The sequence below is a fragment of the Convolutriloba macropyga genome, chromosome 1, assembly GCF_964194025.1.
Source record: "Convolutriloba macropyga chromosome 1, txConMacr16.3, whole genome shotgun sequence".
NCBI lineage: Eukaryota > Metazoa > Xenacoelomorpha > Acoela > Convolutidae > Convolutriloba > Convolutriloba macropyga.
This window is the reverse complement of record NC_134468.1, coordinates 68,245,471-68,264,355: the sequence shown is the minus strand read 5'-3', so window position 1 is coordinate 68,264,355 and position 18,885 is coordinate 68,245,471. Positions and strand designations below refer to the sequence as shown.

Genomic DNA, 18,885 nt, shown 5'->3' with positions numbered 1-18,885 from the left:
TGAGTTAACGAGAAATAACTGCCCATCCGCAAACAGAAATGATTCGCAAATTTGGAACATGAATAATTCTAATTTTCTAGAGACCATATAAGCTGTAGCTCAATTGTGTACTTATTGTTTATGACAGTTCAAATTTTAATATGAGTTTCAATTTAGGAGAGAACAGCTGCAATGCAATAGACAGAAACCCTTCTCATCATATGCAGCAGCTACAGCCTTCACGTACTTCATATGGTTGGAGCAAACCGACACCCTTGTGCAATAATAACATTATGATAAACAACAATAACTATCGCTTCAGTACCAACAGTTACAATACCCAGCAAAATGCGGACAAAAATCGATTAGTGCAATACCCTCTCTGGGACTCTCCCGTCCTAGTGTACGACTCGTCCAGATTTGTGACGTCACCAGTGCCACACGACCTGCTGGAATCCTCAGTTCCTTCCTTAGTTTTTGAGTCCAGATTCGAATGTGGCAATCTGGCATTAGCTTTTAGAGTGTGAGTTGAGGGAGAGAGTAAACTGCATCCTAATATAAAAATTTGCTGACTTTCTGATGATTTTGTTCAGATGATGCAGCGAAGATTGTTCTCTGATGTTGTGGTTAGAGTTACTCAACCAAACAGATTTAGTAGAAGCTTCCCTTTTCCAAATATTCAAATCATGTTTTCGTGAAATTGCATGTGGTCAAATTATTTTGTGCCCTCAAATGTTGTTGAGCAAGCATAAATCAGAGTGGCCGGAAATTTTTGGTCCGAAAACTTTTGAAGCTTCAGATTTGCGAAGCTCTATTATTGTCACATTTTGTGAAGTAGTCCTTTCTTCGATTTGCTCGATGATTAAAAATTTTATTGAAATGAAATAGGTAATTTTCAATTAATATCTTTTTAAAGATAATAATCAAAATCCTTTTAACGGGTGGTTGGTGGTCATGTATTGTAATTATTGTTTTCTGTAAATTGTGAAATGTTTCGACCGTTGAACATCTTAAGGGCATGTTTAAGTTTCATAGAACTCTGCTTCAGCGCTTTCCAAGTTTTTCTCATTTTTATTAGGTTTGTCTTTTTTACATTGATCGAATTGATTAGGCTAATGTTCAAATGCTTGTTTTTTGAATCATACCAGAGCCCTGGGATTAATTTTTTTCCCTAATTTCTCTGGGTTTAATACTAAATTTTGTTTTATCTTCACATGATGCAGCTCTAACCTAACATTTGTAAAACAAAATGAGCTAGCTTTTCAGGAAGAAAAAACAGTAAGTAGAACTTAGTGCCAATCATATTTGACGAGCTGAACAAAGAGTCCTTCTGTTTCTCCTGTTATGGGCATTGCTTGTAAAATATCAAATGTCAAGTTATATGCATGAAACTTCCTCGCCGCAAGAAAATTGTGGAAAGTTAGTTACTGACACTATTTATCCTATTAAGCTTCCAGTGACTTTATTTTGTGCCCTCAATTGTTGTTAACCAAGCATAAATTGGAGTGACCTGAAATTTTTGGCCCGAAAAATTGTGAAACTTTGGATTTGCCAAGCTATATTATGCTCATATTGTGTGAATTTCTCCTTTACTTGATTTGCTCGATCATTAAAAAAATGTATTGATATTGAATAGCTGTTTTTCTATCACTATCTTCCAGCCTGTTCTTCCAGCCGGTTTCTTTCCTGTTCAATTGAGTCTTGAGTTTAGAGGCGGCAAAACGAATTGGAGTGGCTCTTTTTTGGCGATGCTTTTATTGGCGTTTATTCGTCATAAATAGTTTTTCCGGTTTTGCCCTTTTCTGATGCGAGGATAACCAATTGCTGGTGTCCAAAGCCAAATTCTCTTTATTTTCTGCCTCATTGTTTTGGCAGTCGGTGATATAAAAAATTTGAATATTTATGATGAAATGCATCATTAATTGCTCTCAAACGAAGTTTTTAGCCATTATATTAGTCCTGTCGGTCTTTTTTAATGCGATTTTTCTCTTGATCGATTTTTCGTCTGACGCTTTTGACTTTTGGCCCTCAAAAACGGGATACACAGGTAGCGCCCAGCGGGCATTAAGTGCTCTTAAAGCCTTTCAGCTCTGTTTCAGCTCAAACTTTTGGAGACTTATCCTTATGGTGTGAATGGCGGTTCTTAGAGGTTGAAGACATCCCCACTGTTGACCCCCCGCTATTACCCCAACACCCCCACCTCGCTGTTTGCCCCACCCACCCCACTGTTGCCCTCTGCCCATCAGCCTCCTGATGCATCCCCCTCCCCCGTGGCTACGTTCGAATAACCGATCGCTAAAAACACGCAATTTTATACTAATTTTCACAATTTTTTCAAGCTTTTTGAAAATTTTTGTCATTTTTGTCACCTTTTGAGTTCTTTCAGCCCTAGGTGTCAAGAAACCTCCTCTAGGGCTTTATAATAGGTTACTGCTTAGTTTCTAGGGGTAGAGGAAAGGTTTCAACATTTAAACATCACCAATTTTTGCATTCTTTGACAAAACGTGCAATTATTTTCAATTTTTTTGACTTTTATTTTTCATTATTCAGGTCTTTCCGGATGCAGGGGCCAGAAAACGTCCGTATGGTTTTGATAATAAGTTAAAGAAAAAAAATTATTGGCCATGGAATAGCTTTCAACTTTTTAATATTACAAATGTTAGCGATTTTTTTTATAAAACTTGGATTTTTTCAAGGTTTTGAGAGTTTTTCGGTTTTTGGTTTTTCCAGCCTCAAAAGACATATAAACTCTAGGGTTTGATTATAGGTTGCTGCATAGCTTCTAGATGTCATGGAATGTTTTTCAAGATTTTAATATCCGCAATTTTAAAAAAAAATTGTAATTTTTACAAGTTTTTTGAATCTTTTTGAATTTTTTAATCATTTTCCCCGCACCAGGGTCCTGGGAACCTCATGCGAGCCTTTATGACGCGGTGTCACATAGTTTCTGTAGTTAATTGAATGATTATCTTTATTTAAATAACTCCCCCTTTAGCATTTTTGTGATAAAATTTAGTTTTTTTTCTTCAAATTTTTGGAAAATTGTGATCATATTCCAAGTTTATGAATCTTTATGAGCCACCGAAACTAATTAAAGCTTAAAATAGGGATACTGGATAGTCTCTTGAAACAATGAAAAGATTTTGAGGATTTTAGTATCGTGAATTTTAGAAAGATTTTGTTAAAAATTGTTTTCAAATTTTTTGAATATTTCTGTCCTCTTCTGAGTTTAACGATCATTACTGACCAACTAAGCTTTTCAAGTCTTGCAGATGGGTTACTTGACATAACTCCGAAGACAAAAAATTGTTTTGAACTTCTTCACTGCAAAATCTGGAAGCTTTTCTTTTAATTTTTGCAAATTTTTATTTTGATTTATTTACTAACAAGGCTAGAAAACTAAAAGTCGCAGAGTCGAATCAAGCTAAAGCTAGCCTCAATAAACCGTGGCTAGCCTCTGACAAAGCCAATCGCTCGTCGGTTGTTTGAGAGCAATTCGCCGGACGTTAGTCGGTTATGTTTTTTATCTCAGTTTTTTTAAAAAAGAATGTTTAGAGTAGCAGAGTTTATGATACTTGTGAAACTATCAAATCATTGATTTCTACTTCATATTTCAAAGCTATATAAAATATATTTTTAAAGCTATTTCAAAGAATTTCAAAAAACTTTCAAAACTGTTTTTCTTGACCTTTTTCTGAAAAAAAAATTTCCGAATTGTTTTACAAATACCTCTAATTGTAAGTAAGTTTAGGTTAAGATTTTTTTACTAAACATATCAGTGGCCCGTTATGGATTCATCCAGCTTTTTCACTGCGTTTTTTCAGATTTGAATTTCATTAATTGTAATATTTGGTCATTGAGCTGCGCAATGTCAATGAAACCGAAGAAACAATTGCGTCTTTGTCTGACCTATCAGATCATTAATGTGTAGAACTACCGCTGACGCATATGTATAACATGTTGGTTTGTGGCAATATTGTGAATATTGTCTTCTGTAAGTTGTGAAATGTTTCAACAGTTGAACATCTTGATGGTAAGTTTTATAGAGATTTCTGATTCCGCATTTTGCAATTTTTACATCGACCGAATTAATTAGGCTTCTGTTTAAATACTATTGTGTAATGTTATTTATCATTTTTCTGTTTTATTGTATCATGCGAGAGCCCTGGGAATCACTATTTTTTCTAATTTCTTTGGGTTTAATACTTAATTTTGTTTTTTATTTTCTCATGATGCAGCTCTTGCCTAGCTTTTTGAAAACAAAATGAGCTAGCTCTTCAGAAAGTAAAAACAGTAACTAGAACTTAGTACCATTCATATTCGACAAGCTCAAGAGTCATTCTGTTTCTTCTATCATTGGCAACTACCACGATGTATACGCATAAAACTTCCGCAACACTATGCAATTGTGGCCGAGGAGAGAGTAACATACATTATTTATCCTAGTAGTCTGCAAGTGAAAACTGGCAATCGAATGCCAGGTCCCGAATATACCTTTTGTAACAACTTAAACGGATCTATTTGAAAGTCATGTGAAATAAAAGGCAGTTTAAAATGGAGCAACGGAAATCCAAATGAAATACGCTTGTTCATGAAGTGCAAATGAAACTCTGGAAAAAAAGTGAAAAGAAACAGAACTTCACATGAAACAATAATTGATAACAATTAAATTTCTGCTGTTTTATAATGCCTTTGTTTTTAATAAGAAAGCCAAATTTCTGTCTTTGTGAAAAACTGAATAATTGAGGCCTTCTTTATTTGGTGCCAAGAATAAAGGAAACCAAAAATCAACATGGCGGACACAGGTATCAAAAGATTGAGGTTGAAATTAAATTTCGTGGAAGGCTTTTCTTTAGTAATAACCTTCTAATTGAATACTAACTGAGAAAGTTTAATACTTTTGCTCAATTCCATCTGTTTCTGTCGCATTTGTTTTGTTCCACTCGAATATCACAATTCGTTTTTCACTTGAACCGACCTTTTGTACTTGAATAGCAAACGGTGTACACGTGCTTGAAAATTAGGAACCAGAATAAGACATTGAGTTTAATATTAGAAATTGTGAAGGTAGCTCTAACGCTAGAAGGAAGTTGACGGCAACGTAAATACGATGAAACAAGAGCGCTTGATTAGTATTTTATGATTTCAGTGGCGAGTTGGACTATGAGCTGGTTCTGAAGGCAGACTTGTTCACAGAGAGACACACGCAGTGGTACTACTTCAGTGTGTCAGGAATGCAACCCAATCTCACCTACAGTTTCAAAATCATCAACTTGTCCAAGGCCGACTCTCTTTACAATTATGGTAAGTATATAGTAACGTCTGCTCTTCAAATTTCACTAACCATTCATTTTAGATGTAGCATTTTGAAAGCTCATTGATGAAAATTGCTGTTAGCACGTTTGTTTCATGGAAAAGCCTTGGATAAGCTTGTTTCATGGATAAGCTGTTTTGGCGCCATTCTAATTGCTATGATAACTCTTTATTTCGAGGCACTGGAGGTTTCCGACTTTGGTTTGTGGGTTTTTTCTTCCTTTTTGTATTTTCTGAGTGTTTGGGTCCGCAAGTGTCCAGTATCCTGCAAAAATAAGAAAGTTTCACAAATTCTAAAGACCATGAATTGGGTTGGAACTTGAGATACTGTGAAATAGAACTGAATGAGCGAATTACTTTTAGATGAATCAGACATGATGAATCAGCTCTGATATAATATGAAGTCAGTCATGATTGTAATATTGCCATTGATCTAGGCATGCGTCCTCTAGTGTACTCGGAGATAGTAGCAAGTGCCAAGAGCATTGGCTGGCACAGGACTGGTCACCACGTGACATACTCCACCAGGACAGAGGTCAAGTGCGGCAAGTATTGCAAGTCGGCCAATGGACTTCCCCTGTCATCCGACCCCGCTTTCCAATTCGCAGTTCTCCACTGGCAAGTCGAGTTCACCCACAAAGGAGACACATGCTACTTTGCCCATTGTTATCCTTACACCTTCACAAGACTGCGCAAATTCATGAGTAAGTATCACGTTTAGGTCGATCGTACTTATTTTATCCAATGAATTAGTTAAAGGAAAACGCAAGGGGTATGTACTGATTACCATTCGCGATGTCTCGTGTTGTTGATGAGATGTTAAAAATCGCTCCATGCCGCCTATATAATACACTTTTAGATAAGAGATTTAATAGATTGCGCAATGAGAACAAATTCGACATAAAGGCTCCCGCCACAACAGCTCGCATAGCTCAATGATTTAAACAATTTAATAGAAGAACGTATTACGGGTTTTTGCTCCAATTTTCTCTCCATTCGATGAAAACGTCTATTGTATTATATTCGAAGTTTTATTTATTGAACTTTGATGGTGCATGCTTCCCACGTTCTCTTTTCAGTCACCCAGATAGGAAATTTTTTTAATCGAGTTTTTGGTCAAAAAAGATTTTGTTTAACAGATTATGCTATATTTTTGGCATGAATACTGAGATCGTTACTGAGCTCATGGAAGAGAGGGTTTCAAATCCTAAGGTCGCAAAATGGAATACTAATATTACTGGCTTCGTAAATGTGCAAATTTGACCGTTTTAAGGACATATAATGACGAAAACTGATTGAGTGAATGTGTGATTTTGCTTACGATTTTAACTTTGCCTGCCGCCTGAGATCAAATTTTATCTAATGCGGGTAATGAGAAATTGCACGTACGCATTATTGAAGGGAAATTCGAGAGATAGGTGGATTAAAGCAATTCAGAGTTGATTTCAAGCCATTCTGAAAAGTAAATTTCACTATCCTTAGATGTGTCAATTCTACCCTGGTAACGTTACTTCATGGCGAAATAGCAAAACTTTTCTAACCTTAAATTAATTGAATCATATTTTTGTGCTACACCAAAATATTTTTCGAGCTATGCTAAACAGATAGCTAGCTGCTGTTCTCCACTTTCGCTTGTTTTCAATGTGTCAACGACATTGCCTGTAACTTTTATTCAATTTTTCCAATTACCGAATGGTGAGAAAGAATCTTTCCCAATAAAACGACATTTTCTGATTATTTTGACATCTGGCTAACGGCGACGTGTAAGAGAGCCGAAATTTTATTGAAATTACTAGGCGATTAATTAAGATAAATTTTGCGGCCAATTAAATTGCTTTCTGCAATAAGACTACCAAATTCTCAACCAATCATAACCGAGTTTTTCAGAAAAGAAAATTTAATAATTTCTAGCAGAAGAAACAAATCGAGTTAATACTTGTTTATCGTGAAGTTATCGCGGGCCAAGGCCATGCCTCAGCGGCTTATGTGACTTGATATGATGGATCTATCACAACCGATCATGAGACCAATTAAACCAATTCAATACATTGGTAATCAACTAACAATATAGGGTAAATAAAGGCAAATTTTAGCTTTCGACCTTTTAAATCAAGTCAGGTTTCGGTGCTTTCTAGCGTCGGTTCTTTATAGCGTCGGAACTTACTCAAAAATATAAGCAATGAGTTTAATGCATATAGTTTCTAGGTTTTGAAACTTGGTCTTGTGGGTCACGATGTTTCCCGAATGAGAGGGTATTTGAAGGCTTCTTTTTGTTTTCTTATAGCTTAGTCTTTTTGTTTTGCTAAAAAATTTCTTTAGTGTTTTTGTTGTGCCTAGTATGTTTCTTTTATAGTAAAAAAATTAATTATTACCTAAGGTCTCTAAAAAGAATTATAATTCACATCAAATATGTTTAATTTAAATCAAATATGTGGGTATTATTATTAAAATTGAGTTATCTGTGTTAATTTTTAATTCTTTTAGTTGAAGTTTGCAAAAGATTCGAATTCACAGCTTTATGTTTTTTTGTTGCATGGAAGGTTTTTTGGGTTTTGGTTTTCTTCAAATAGACTTTAATTTATAATAGTTTCTTCTGCGTTTATTTTTTTGGTTTCAAAATTGCAATTTATAGCTGCTGAAGACAACAAATCTTTATATCCAACTTTGCAGAAGTATCAGTGGGTGCAAATGTCCCACAGGATGCGTAAAACACTGTGTGTGCTCACTGGGTTCTTTCAGCTGTGCTTTTTTATTGCTGAATGTTTTTGTATATTTTTGTATTAACCTTGAAAATTCAAGTTTTTGAATGATTTTTGGAACACATTGATATGAGGTTAGTTGAAGGTCTTTTTTCAGCATCTGGCTTTGAGTGGCAAACTGTTTTCCAATTTTAACTTATTTGATTAGTGCCTTGATATTTTTCCTACAAATTTTATCCAGTACTGATTGAATCTATTTTTAAATAGTAAAAAAATATGACATGTTACCCTTTTTATCAGTTTGTCTTGGATTTCTGTGTTTTAAGTTTTCATGCTATTTGGTGACCTGATTCTTAACCGACCAATTCAACTTCAAAACTTTCAATACTTCATCTGCCTATGTTATCAAATTTAATAAATTAGATAGCAAAATTGCAAAACAGGTGTTTCTTCTTTGCTGTATGTCGAAGTTATTTGAAAAGTTTCTTTCTTTCATCAATGAAAAAAGCTGTTGAATAAAAAAAGCTGATTCTGATAAGTAAAAATTTTTTTGAAATGATATTTTGTGATTTTTTCCTAGTATCCAATAGTTCTGAAAAGCAGCCAGATGCAAGATCTCTGACTTTTTCTGAATTTCAGAGATATAACTTTTCATACTTGCTTAGACAATAACATCAGTCTGAATTAATTTTCAATGATACTGATATAATATCAAGTTTTTTGGTATTTAGTTATCTGAGAATATGTGTTTCAGCATATTTGTCTGATAAAACAATCAATAGACGGATCATGAGGAAAGAGAGCCTCTGCGAGACGAGAGCCCGCAACACTTGTTTCCTCCTCACAATTACCAACCAGGAAGGTATGTATGGGTTCTATCACACATTCGTTCATGGGTGCTTCAGAAGCGGATCAAATTGTCGAAATGGGGCAGGAGCTCCTTCTGGAGTCAACATTGGCAATAATTAATTGCCAGTCTTTCAATGTGTTGGGGTCTCTTTTTACTAAGATTGTTTTCACGATATGCAGGCAGTAAGTCGAAATAAGTTAAATGGCCGTGATAATTGAGTATCCGTAATGGAAAACAAACACGGTGCCCTTAAGACATTCTGTAGTAGATATTCTGTAAAGAATTAAAATTGGGTGAATTTTATCAATTTCTTTGAATGATTTGTTTTCAGATGACATCTTTAAAAGTAATATCTTGTTAAAATGAAACGTTGTTTCAATTCTTTTTTCTAGTTTCCCCATGGCAATCATTGATAATAAGAATTGTTTGGTTTTCTGGATAAGTTTCTCGGGCAGGGGGGAATTCAGATTGTCGACCAAGTTTTCGTTTTGATTAGTACCATAGTGGGTATGATTTGTTGCCTAGCTGACACAGCCTTCAGCCAAATGTTTTGTGAGTCTGTAAGAGATTTCTAATTATTTGTAAAAAAGGAATGAGTTTTAAGTTCTTTTTTTTTGTAAGGAACTTAGGTTCTCTTCAAAAAACATTATTAACATAGCTTTTTTTCTCGACATACTTTATTTAATGCTCTATGGTAAAGGTTTTAGCTGTTATTTGGTTCCTGTTGCTCTTTCTAACCTAAATGCACTTGATTGTACTTGATTGGTTGTTAATCTAACCAACGGGTTTTGTCCAGAGTTACAGTATGGACTGGTTAAAGTTCGAGAACAGCATGTCACTATGCCCTTCCTTCTATTACAGCTTTACTAGTCTCTAGCCGTACGTGTCAGCAAAACAGCCATGGTTGCGTTATTTCATAATCTAACAGATTATCTTCATAGTTTTGGTTTTTCCATAATAATTTTTCTGCCAATTTTTTGTCGCCCTCTAACCTAGTAAGGCTAGCCTTTATAAGCTCAAGCTGGCTAAAACCAAATCGAGCGCATGCAAGTCGTTCGAGGAAAATTCATCCAACGATAGTTAGTTACGCTAATGTTATGGAACAGTTTGTTTTTCATTTTGTCTGATGCACGATTATTTCTCTGTGTAGCTTCTGCTGATAATCTCAGTGTGCCACCACTATTTTTTGTTCTTTTCGGAATTACTTGAAACAGATCATTTTATTTTTCATGAAAAGGGAAAAATTTCCTATTTTTTTCTTCCGTAACGAAATTTTTAGTGTACGACCAGAAATAAAACCCTTTTGTCTGTTTTCTCATTTGAAATAATTTGATTTCTTTTCCAAGTTTTTATTATAAAGAAGCAATATTTTTCTTTCTATACAAATCTTTGACGCCTTTAGTCAAATGTAATTTAATTAGCAGTTTTGTTTTTTCTTCTGAATTTTGAATGACGTCTTTTTTTTCTGTAATTAGACATAGGTGATAAAACTCAGTAATTCGCGCTGTTTTTCTCGGCAACCTGTGGGGTTAGTATTCATTTTAATTGGGCCCTGAAACTCTACTGTAGGTAAATTTTGAGCTTGGTAAAATTTGAGGGCTCAAACTGAAATCGAACTGCTGTGTAAGCTTTAAGAAAAGGCAAATAATTAATTAAATAATTTTTTATTGGATGCATTAATGGTCAGCTCATCTGTAGAAATTGGTAGTTCACGGTCAAAATTCTGGTGAAAGTTTTGCGATCGAATCGGATGTATTATATGATCAGACTTTTGTCTATTATCAGCTGCCATCTGAAAGAAAATTAATGAATTAATTTTTGCGCATGTTTTTTTTAAACAAATTTTCAGTCTTTAGTTGGTTATTTTTATCCCGGTGCCTGTCAGAATGGCCCAATTGTTAATCCTCTGTCATCTTTGGATAGTTTGTTGTCAGTTACGAGGATTATGTACCGATTTGGCTAATAAAGCTGATTTTCTTATTTTCTTTCTATTCAGGATGTTCGGCGTCTTTTGCTTCAGGATGTTCACAGCTCTGTAGTTGGAAAAGTTTGTTCACTTCGTGACGTGGAACCATGAGAGGTTTAAGGCTTTTACTTCATTTGAGTTTTTTGGGAAATATATCTTTTGTTGTGGACAGTCCATATTCATATACCTCCTCCGGGAGCTCAAGTTCTTGTCCTTATGAGCAAGTGTGCAATATTTCAGAGCAAATGTTACCTCGTGCAATTTTAACGTTAATTTTGTCAAAACGAATTTGACATTTATAAAAGCAAAACCAAAATGTTTGAGGCGAACAACAACCATTCTGCAAATTAGATCTCCGCCATTTGTTTTAGCTGCATTGCAGACAACGCAAAATAAATGCTTACAAAATCAAATTCAGCGCCGTCTAAAGGAAAGCACATTAAAGAAAGCTTAAAAATTTGAGCTTGGATGCGTTTTAAAAGATTTGATTAGCAGAGTTCCTGAATGGAAGACAGTCCTTTAATCATGTTTTAATTAAAATAACTTACAAATTGCCCGTCTGAAGACTTAAACATTGCACCAACTTTCAAAGTGTTAAAAACTGAGTCTATTTAAAGAATTCTTTTTTCTCATCTTTAGTGCACAAATTGTATTTTTATTCAGTGCGTTTTTGAATTTTGAACATAAAAAAGGAAAACTTCATTCACGGCTTGTAATTACTTTTTAAGCACGAATTGATTGAACCACTTTTTTGCTGATTAACTAAACAAGAGTGCTCACCTAGTTTTGTGCGTGGCACCGAAATTTCCAACATTAACCTTGGAGGACGTGTTGTCACGATCAAAGCTGTACCGAATTGTAAAAGAAGGCCACATTTCTAAAAAATAAACGCGTTTTTAATTCCTAATGAATTGCATACAAAAAAAGCAGTCGAAGGGACGTCAGATGGATTTTTAAATCGCTTGTTTTCGCTAAATCGCTGGACAAAATAATATAAATACAACAAATAGCCATTCAATAGAATTTAAAGCCGTGTATTTTTTGATCTTCAACCGGAACTACGATTTTATTAATTGAATTAAAAGAAAACCTCATTTGTTGTAGAAAACATTTAGCCAGATCTAATTTTTGCAACGTTATTTCCCGATTCCATATAAAAACAAGGAGGCTCGGTAATGTGCGTACGCACATAATGTTCCGACCCCGCTCATCCACATTCTTGATTCTTGACTTAATTGGCTGACAAATGATGAACCGATAAAAAAACTTTCAAAAACATTTATATCGCTCAATAAACCATAATGGAATACAATAAGGCCACGCTAGAGGGCCGATAAAACTTGTTGTTAATAGGACTACTGAAAAAGACTATAATAAAAATTAAATAACAAACATTAATAACGACCAAAACTCGATGTCTATATTTTTTTAAAATTTATAACAAAATCAACCTTCCATCAGATGAAACCTAAACAAAAAAAATAACCTTTACTTGAATAGAAAAGATATGGGACCTGTTCTCAATGCGACTGGGTAACAGTTTGACAAACAGAGCAAAAAGGTGCGAAGTTCAGAAATACGTTTCTATTTTTGAAAACAATTGATTTCAAAAATGATTATTATCATTAGATAATAAGTCAAATCACTAAAATTTTTTATTTATATCTGCATATGAAGCAATTGAGACCTGTCATTATGCAGTGTACGTCATACGACTACAAAAAGAAGGACAAATACCGGAAAACCCAAGCTTTGCACGAAATGGCAGTGAAACCGTTAAAACGGTTGAAACAATAAACTTGTTACTAAGAGCATTAAAAATGTTCAATTTCGCAATATTTTAAAGCCGATGGGGCCTACCATTAGCGTAATAATTTTTAAAGAGAACAAAAGTCCTTTAAAATGTACAAATATTTAAAATTCTCAATTATGATATAAAATTTTGTAGTAACAGTAGTAACAAAACCGAGAAACATTTGGTTGGCACTAAAACCATTATTATTTTAATTATAGCTCACTAGAAACGGGTTGTAACCTGTCTTTACAGAGGCTAAGCTACAAATCGACCAAAAAAACACTTTAAGAAAATGGCGAAGCTCAATAATTTTTTTTTCAAATATTTGAAAAACAATTTTGTTTCAAATGTCATAACAGACATATGATTTCAAGAAAAAGAGGTGATTAAGATGCAACACCTCAGAAAGCCAATTGGGCCTGTCATTAATGAGACTAAGTCACGAGACGACAAATTAACAAAAACAGGCAGAATTCAAAACTTCACAAACAATTTTAAACCACAGTGTTCAAGGTACTACATTTATAAGATGTTATCTGCAAGAGCTATAAGACATCACTTGGTTTTCATCTGAAATCATTGGGGTTTCCCTATAAAAGGACTACATAAAAATGACAACAAAAAACCCAAAAAGTGAACTGTAGAGAAATCTCCAAAATTTCCTATAAAACTATATGGCCAAAGCAATCAATCAAAACATATAACCAGCCGCGAAAAAAATGTTTGAGTCAACAAAAGTAATTGCGACTTTTTTAGTGAGATTGAGTTACATTTTGACAAAAATCAAAGCAGAGAGGAAACAGTTGAAAAGGTCTTGCTTGAAAGTTACTAAAAGAAGTAGCTATATCCTGAAAGGTTAAAATAGGTTGTTAATTGTCCTGGGGAAGCAACTGAGAGCAATCATTATCAGGTATATGTCGTATAACAACCAAATGAAAGACAAATTTACGCAAAAAAACACTAAATTTTGCAAGAGAACAGTGTCTCTGCCCAAAATTGCAAACTCTTCATTGAAAACAATTAACATATTCGGATACGCCTTTTTAAACCCCGTTCATTTTCCAACTATACTTATCTTCAACTGGATCTGTCAATAATGTAATAATTGACAACGAAACAAAATGAATTAAAAAAAATCTGCAACTTTACTAAAAAAAATCGAAACTCGTAGTGTGAAATCCAAGAATCCATTAGTTAATTATAAAACCGTTACAGACAATAATTTATTTACTAAAGCGAAATGGTTTTTTGCTTGTTTTCATCGAGACTACGCCGAAGCTGAGAGAAATAATAGAAAATGGTGGCAAAGTTTAAAAATTCGCCTACATTTTCTTGAAACAAATGAATTCAACGTTATGAGAGACATTAGGTAACAACTGAAAGCATTGTCTGATTCAAATATAGCTCATAATAAGCCATTCTGATCACTGATTGCGGTGACTATGTCATTGGACTACAAAAAGTATAAAATATGATTGCAAAACATAAGAAATCCACAAAATTTTACGAAAGCAATTGGTCAGAGCCATAAAAAACACAAGCTTTACTCTGAGACCGTGAAATATGGTCGTTAGTATTCATTTTTTGCAAATAGTATCTCTCGATAAAAGAGCCGTATTTGAAATTCTTGTCAGCAATATGCATAAGAAACTATATGCGGAAATGTTTTTTTAAAAAAGGCCGCACCCCATTAAAATTCTAAAATTTTTTACCGATATTGCTACTCCTGATATTCTGCGCGATAGTCCTGATATTGCTGCGCGACTAAGAACACATTCAATTGTTCAAATCGTTGCGAAATATATCAATTTTTACACAAAATTTTTAAGGATATCAAAAAATAATGCATTTCGTTTAATTATCGTGATTAAATTTGCAAAACTCTGGCAAAATTATGATTTCTGATAACTCTTAAAACCAGCGGGAGTGCAACTAGCTCTCTCTTCAAGCTTGCGATGAATATGACTACAGTTTTAAGGTGTCTACTTTCAGTAAATTCAGTGAAAGCGGGCCAAAAATGCATATTTGGTCCCATTTTTGACGAAAAAAGTCTGATTTTTGAAAAATTTTTCATACATTTTAGCCAAAAAGCTCAGATCGAACAATTCAGCAACCCCCCTTTATCTTTTTAGATAAGATCAATCCCACTACCGTTAACATTTTTAAGATATTTTAGCAAAATTAACGAAAATTTGGTCAAAAATTGCGGAAAATGTGAACAAAAACAACGGAATTCACTCTACTTTTCTCAAAGTTTTAAACTTCGATAACTCCCTGTAAAAAACGAAAATCAAAAAAATCTTTTTAATTCCGTATTCTACGCTGGACGGGCTTTCTAATGATGCCACTCACAACTCTTTACGATGAATATATCGATCGGCCAAAATTGACTGAACAAAAAAAACCAGTTGAGTATATAGTTCCTCCCCCCCCACTGAAAGTGGGGTCGGAACAATAAATTTTTAATCTCTCAAAATAAGAAGAGCGATTTCAGTCTATTATGCACACGAAAATTTCCGGTAAACGGGCGACATTTGAAATGCACAATTTTAATATTTATTGCTATCATCAATGACTCTTTATGCTTGTTTATTAACACAAGCAAAAACAAAATCAAAAGAGGTTGATATTTTTCTTATCGACATTTAACTATTATATAGAAATCAAAGACAACTGCGTTTTTGTTCAATTCGTTAACTTTTTGGGAATGTGATAAATGCACAAAATAATTCAAAACTGCAGAACAAAATCATGAAAGAAAAAGGGGTGTATCATTTGAACAGCAGTAAATTTGAATATTTCCATGTATATACTGTCGTATCTTCGTCACGCGGTGATTGTATCAATGCTTAACTATCCTCGGCTAGTAAAGAAATCTTCATGTGCACCTTGGATAAAAAAAATCAACGAAAACGCAATGCAACGCATCTAAGTGAGACCGAAACCTTTTCTCAAAGACAACTCAAATTGTAAGAGGATTGACGTATTTTTCGGATCTAGTTAAATAAATGATAGAAAGTTGTTTAGGCAACGACTTTCTTTCTAAAAAAGGCACAGGTAACCTTCACTTTGAGTTAAAATCATTACAAAATTTTTAGGAGGAAATTTTTTATTCATTTTGATGAATTATGGCGACTCAGTTATCTAACACCCCATTTTTAGGTCTTTCAACAAACTGCTATCAACAGCAGGTGGCAATCCTTTACATGACTTTTAACGCGTGTAACAAAACAAAACGTAGCTTCATTTTTGTTATAAATATGCTTCTTTCTGCTCAGTTTTTTTTTTCTATATTATTCCTTAAAGGGTTTAAAAATCTTTCGACTCCATTTTTTACAGACTAAAGTTGATGCTAAGGAGCTCAAAGGATTCTCTATAGAATTTTGCTTATTGCACTGATTTTCAAACAAATTTGTTAGTGACAGGTTTTATTGTTCCTTACATGACAAATTCAAACAATCCAAAATATAAACTGTTTTCGAAACGAAAAGCACTCCTTTATTAAGACAATTGTAAAAAGATCTTCGACAACAAATCTGACGTTACTTTTGACGCAAATTAAAAGTTAAATTTATTGTACAATTGAAGCGCAATAAGTAAAGGATTAATTATCGATTTGAACCATAGCTTTTTGTTCCGACCCACATGTGGGGGGAGGAACTATATACTCAAATGGGTTTTCTTTGTTCAGTCAATTTTGGCCGAACGATTTATTAATCGTAGAGAGTTGAGTTTGGTATCGTTAGAAAGCTCGTCCAGCGTAGAATAGGGGAATAGGGAATTAAAAAGATTTTTTTGATTTTTGTATTTTACGGGGAGTTATCGAGGTTTAGATTTCTGAGAAAAGTAGCGTGAATTCCGTTGTTTTTATTCACACTTTCCGTAATTTTCGTTAATTTTGCTAAATATGTTAAATTTGCTAAATATTGTTAAAATATTGTTAATTTTGCTAAATATTGTTAATATTGTTAAAATTAAAATTGTTAAGCTCGTTTTAATCGAGCTTTTTGGTTAAAATTTTTCCTAAATTTTTTCAACTTGAGACTTTTTTAACTAAAAAAGGCTCCAAATAAGACTTGTTTCCTACTTCGTTCAAGTTTGCAGGAACTGCAGACCTAAAATCTGCTGCCACAATCTTCGAAAACTCCTAATAAGACAGATGTACATTTGCTTCCTGTAGGAGTTTTCTGGAATTGAATTTTTAGCGGTTTTTTTGAAAAATAAACCTCAAATTATACAAAGTGTTTGATAAGTTTGTGGTTTATTGAAATATTTCATTTAATAATTGGTCTATTTGGCAAACATACGGAATAATTGATTGTTGTTTTTGGACGCTGAGAAAAATCAGGGCTAGGGGTCAACTCATCATGCATTCTTACATTAATTAATTATTCGGATTATAATAGGGCGCGGTCTTTTTCAAAGTTTTTTTTCGGAATTTTGTTTTTTGATGTTCATTCCTGACATGACTTATTTCAAATCACGGCGCAATCAATGACTATTAATCCTATTTACAAAAAATAAGGCCTTTTGAAATTATAGTTTGTCTTCAGAGAAAAGCTCAGTTTTTATGGCTTGGAAAATGTGTTTTCGTAAATTTTATATAATTTCCTTTTGTTTTGGATTCGTTTGTAATACGTTTTGCAGTCGCATGACTATCTTTTATTAGTTAAATATTCCAATGGGTTCATAAAGAGCTGCAGGTGAGCCTATAAAATGCCTCCAGTTTTTATCTAATGCCTTCATTCTTATGTCTGTCCTTATGTAGCTTAGTCTCAATTTATACAGTGCAAAAATTTTTCCAAGTGGACGAAAAAAGCACTCTTTACATTGGTTTTATTTTCAAGTAATGTTTTTTGGCTTGCTTTGTACGAAATTTCAGGAAAGTTTTGTGAATATTGGCAGGTTTTCCTGTATTTGAGGTTATTTATTCCCCTTTCAACTAATCATATTAATTACAGTTCCAATTGGCATTGAAAAAAAGCGCAGAATAAACATTTTTAATGACTTCCGTGAATAGCTGATAGTTTTAACGACTCTGAAGACGTTCTCTCAAAACTTCTTGGATTTGTGTCTTTGCCTGTAATTGTGGCCTTTTCTTTTTTATACGGCATATGCCTGTCAAGCAAAAGTCCTAATTGCTCCTATATACGTTTAATTGAATATATTTACTGATTTTTGATTAGAGCTAGAAGTTTTAATGACTTTCAATTAATTATTTTAAGATAATTTTGTATTTCACAATATTTGCATATTTTCCTGTATCTGGGTTGTTGTTTGTTCTCTTTTCAACTTATCACACTAAGGATAGTTCCAACTGGCATTGAAGAAATTCGCAGAATAACGTGTTTAAAGACTTCAGTGAATAGTCTATAGTTTTAACGGCTGCGCATCCGTGCTCTCACAAAATTTATTAGATTTTTTTGGGTTTTGCCTCAAAATGTCGTTCTTTTTGTTTTCGTTCGGTATATTCATGAAAATCAAAGACTTTGAACGCTTCCCACGATTCTCTATCTGAATCTTTTTCCTGATTTCAGTTTATAGTTAACGGTTTTAAAGACTTTCAATTATTTTCTTCAAAGAAAACATTTTTGTTATTCCCATTTTTTGTTATCTTTGTCGTCAACAAGGAACTAAGTCTTGTTATTGACGGAACTAACCATTTTTCTGATGCTCTACACTTTTTTTGTAGTTATTTATGTTTTGACAGATGTCTATAGAGCTTAGTATCGTGTTTTCATAAGAATTCTTTGTTTTCGATATAGGTCAGTATTTGTGGTTCTTTTTGTTGTTTTTTTCCACAAAGACGCTTTAACTAGAAGACCCAGTTAAAATCAAAAGGGACTAAGACAAATCATTTAATCGCTTTCATCAGTTTAAATTTTTTAATGGTTTTTTAATGTATTATAGATATAATGGCTTCAACACTGTGGCTTCGGTAAATTGTATGCGAAATTTCTAGTTTATCCGTATTTGCTGTTTTTTCTCGTCATATGATTTGGCGTCACTACTAACAAGTTTAACTGGATTCTTGAGCAGTTGCAAAATGATCTGTTTTTTTAAAGTCCAATGCTTATGGTTTTGTAGAATTTTTGAAAATAATTCTATTAAAAAATCAGTTCATTTTTGAGCTTCATCACTTTTATATTACTTGTTTCAATTTTGTAGCTTGGTCTCTGTAAGGATAGGTCGCATCCTTTTTCCATTAAGCTATGATCCAATCTCTTTTATAGTGTTATTTAAAACCAATGGTTTATTGGCTTTGGTACTACGCATTTTTACA

At 33.6% G+C, this 18,885-nt stretch overlaps 1 protein-coding gene across 1 annotated transcript in view; it reads left to right on the top strand.

The window, feature by feature from the left end:
- LOC142347891 (uncharacterized) overlaps positions 1-18,885 on the top strand; it is a 218,330-nt gene that overhangs the window by 35,747 nt on the left and 163,698 nt on the right. Inside the window, exons 3-6 of the mRNA XM_075399081.1 lie at positions 157-502; positions 5,129-5,283; positions 5,730-5,996; positions 8,746-8,853. Coding sequence (XP_075255196.1) covers positions 157-502; positions 5,129-5,283; positions 5,730-5,996; positions 8,746-8,853 — 876 coding nt within the window. The remainder of the gene's footprint in view (positions 1-156; positions 503-5,128; positions 5,284-5,729; positions 5,997-8,745; positions 8,854-18,885) is intronic.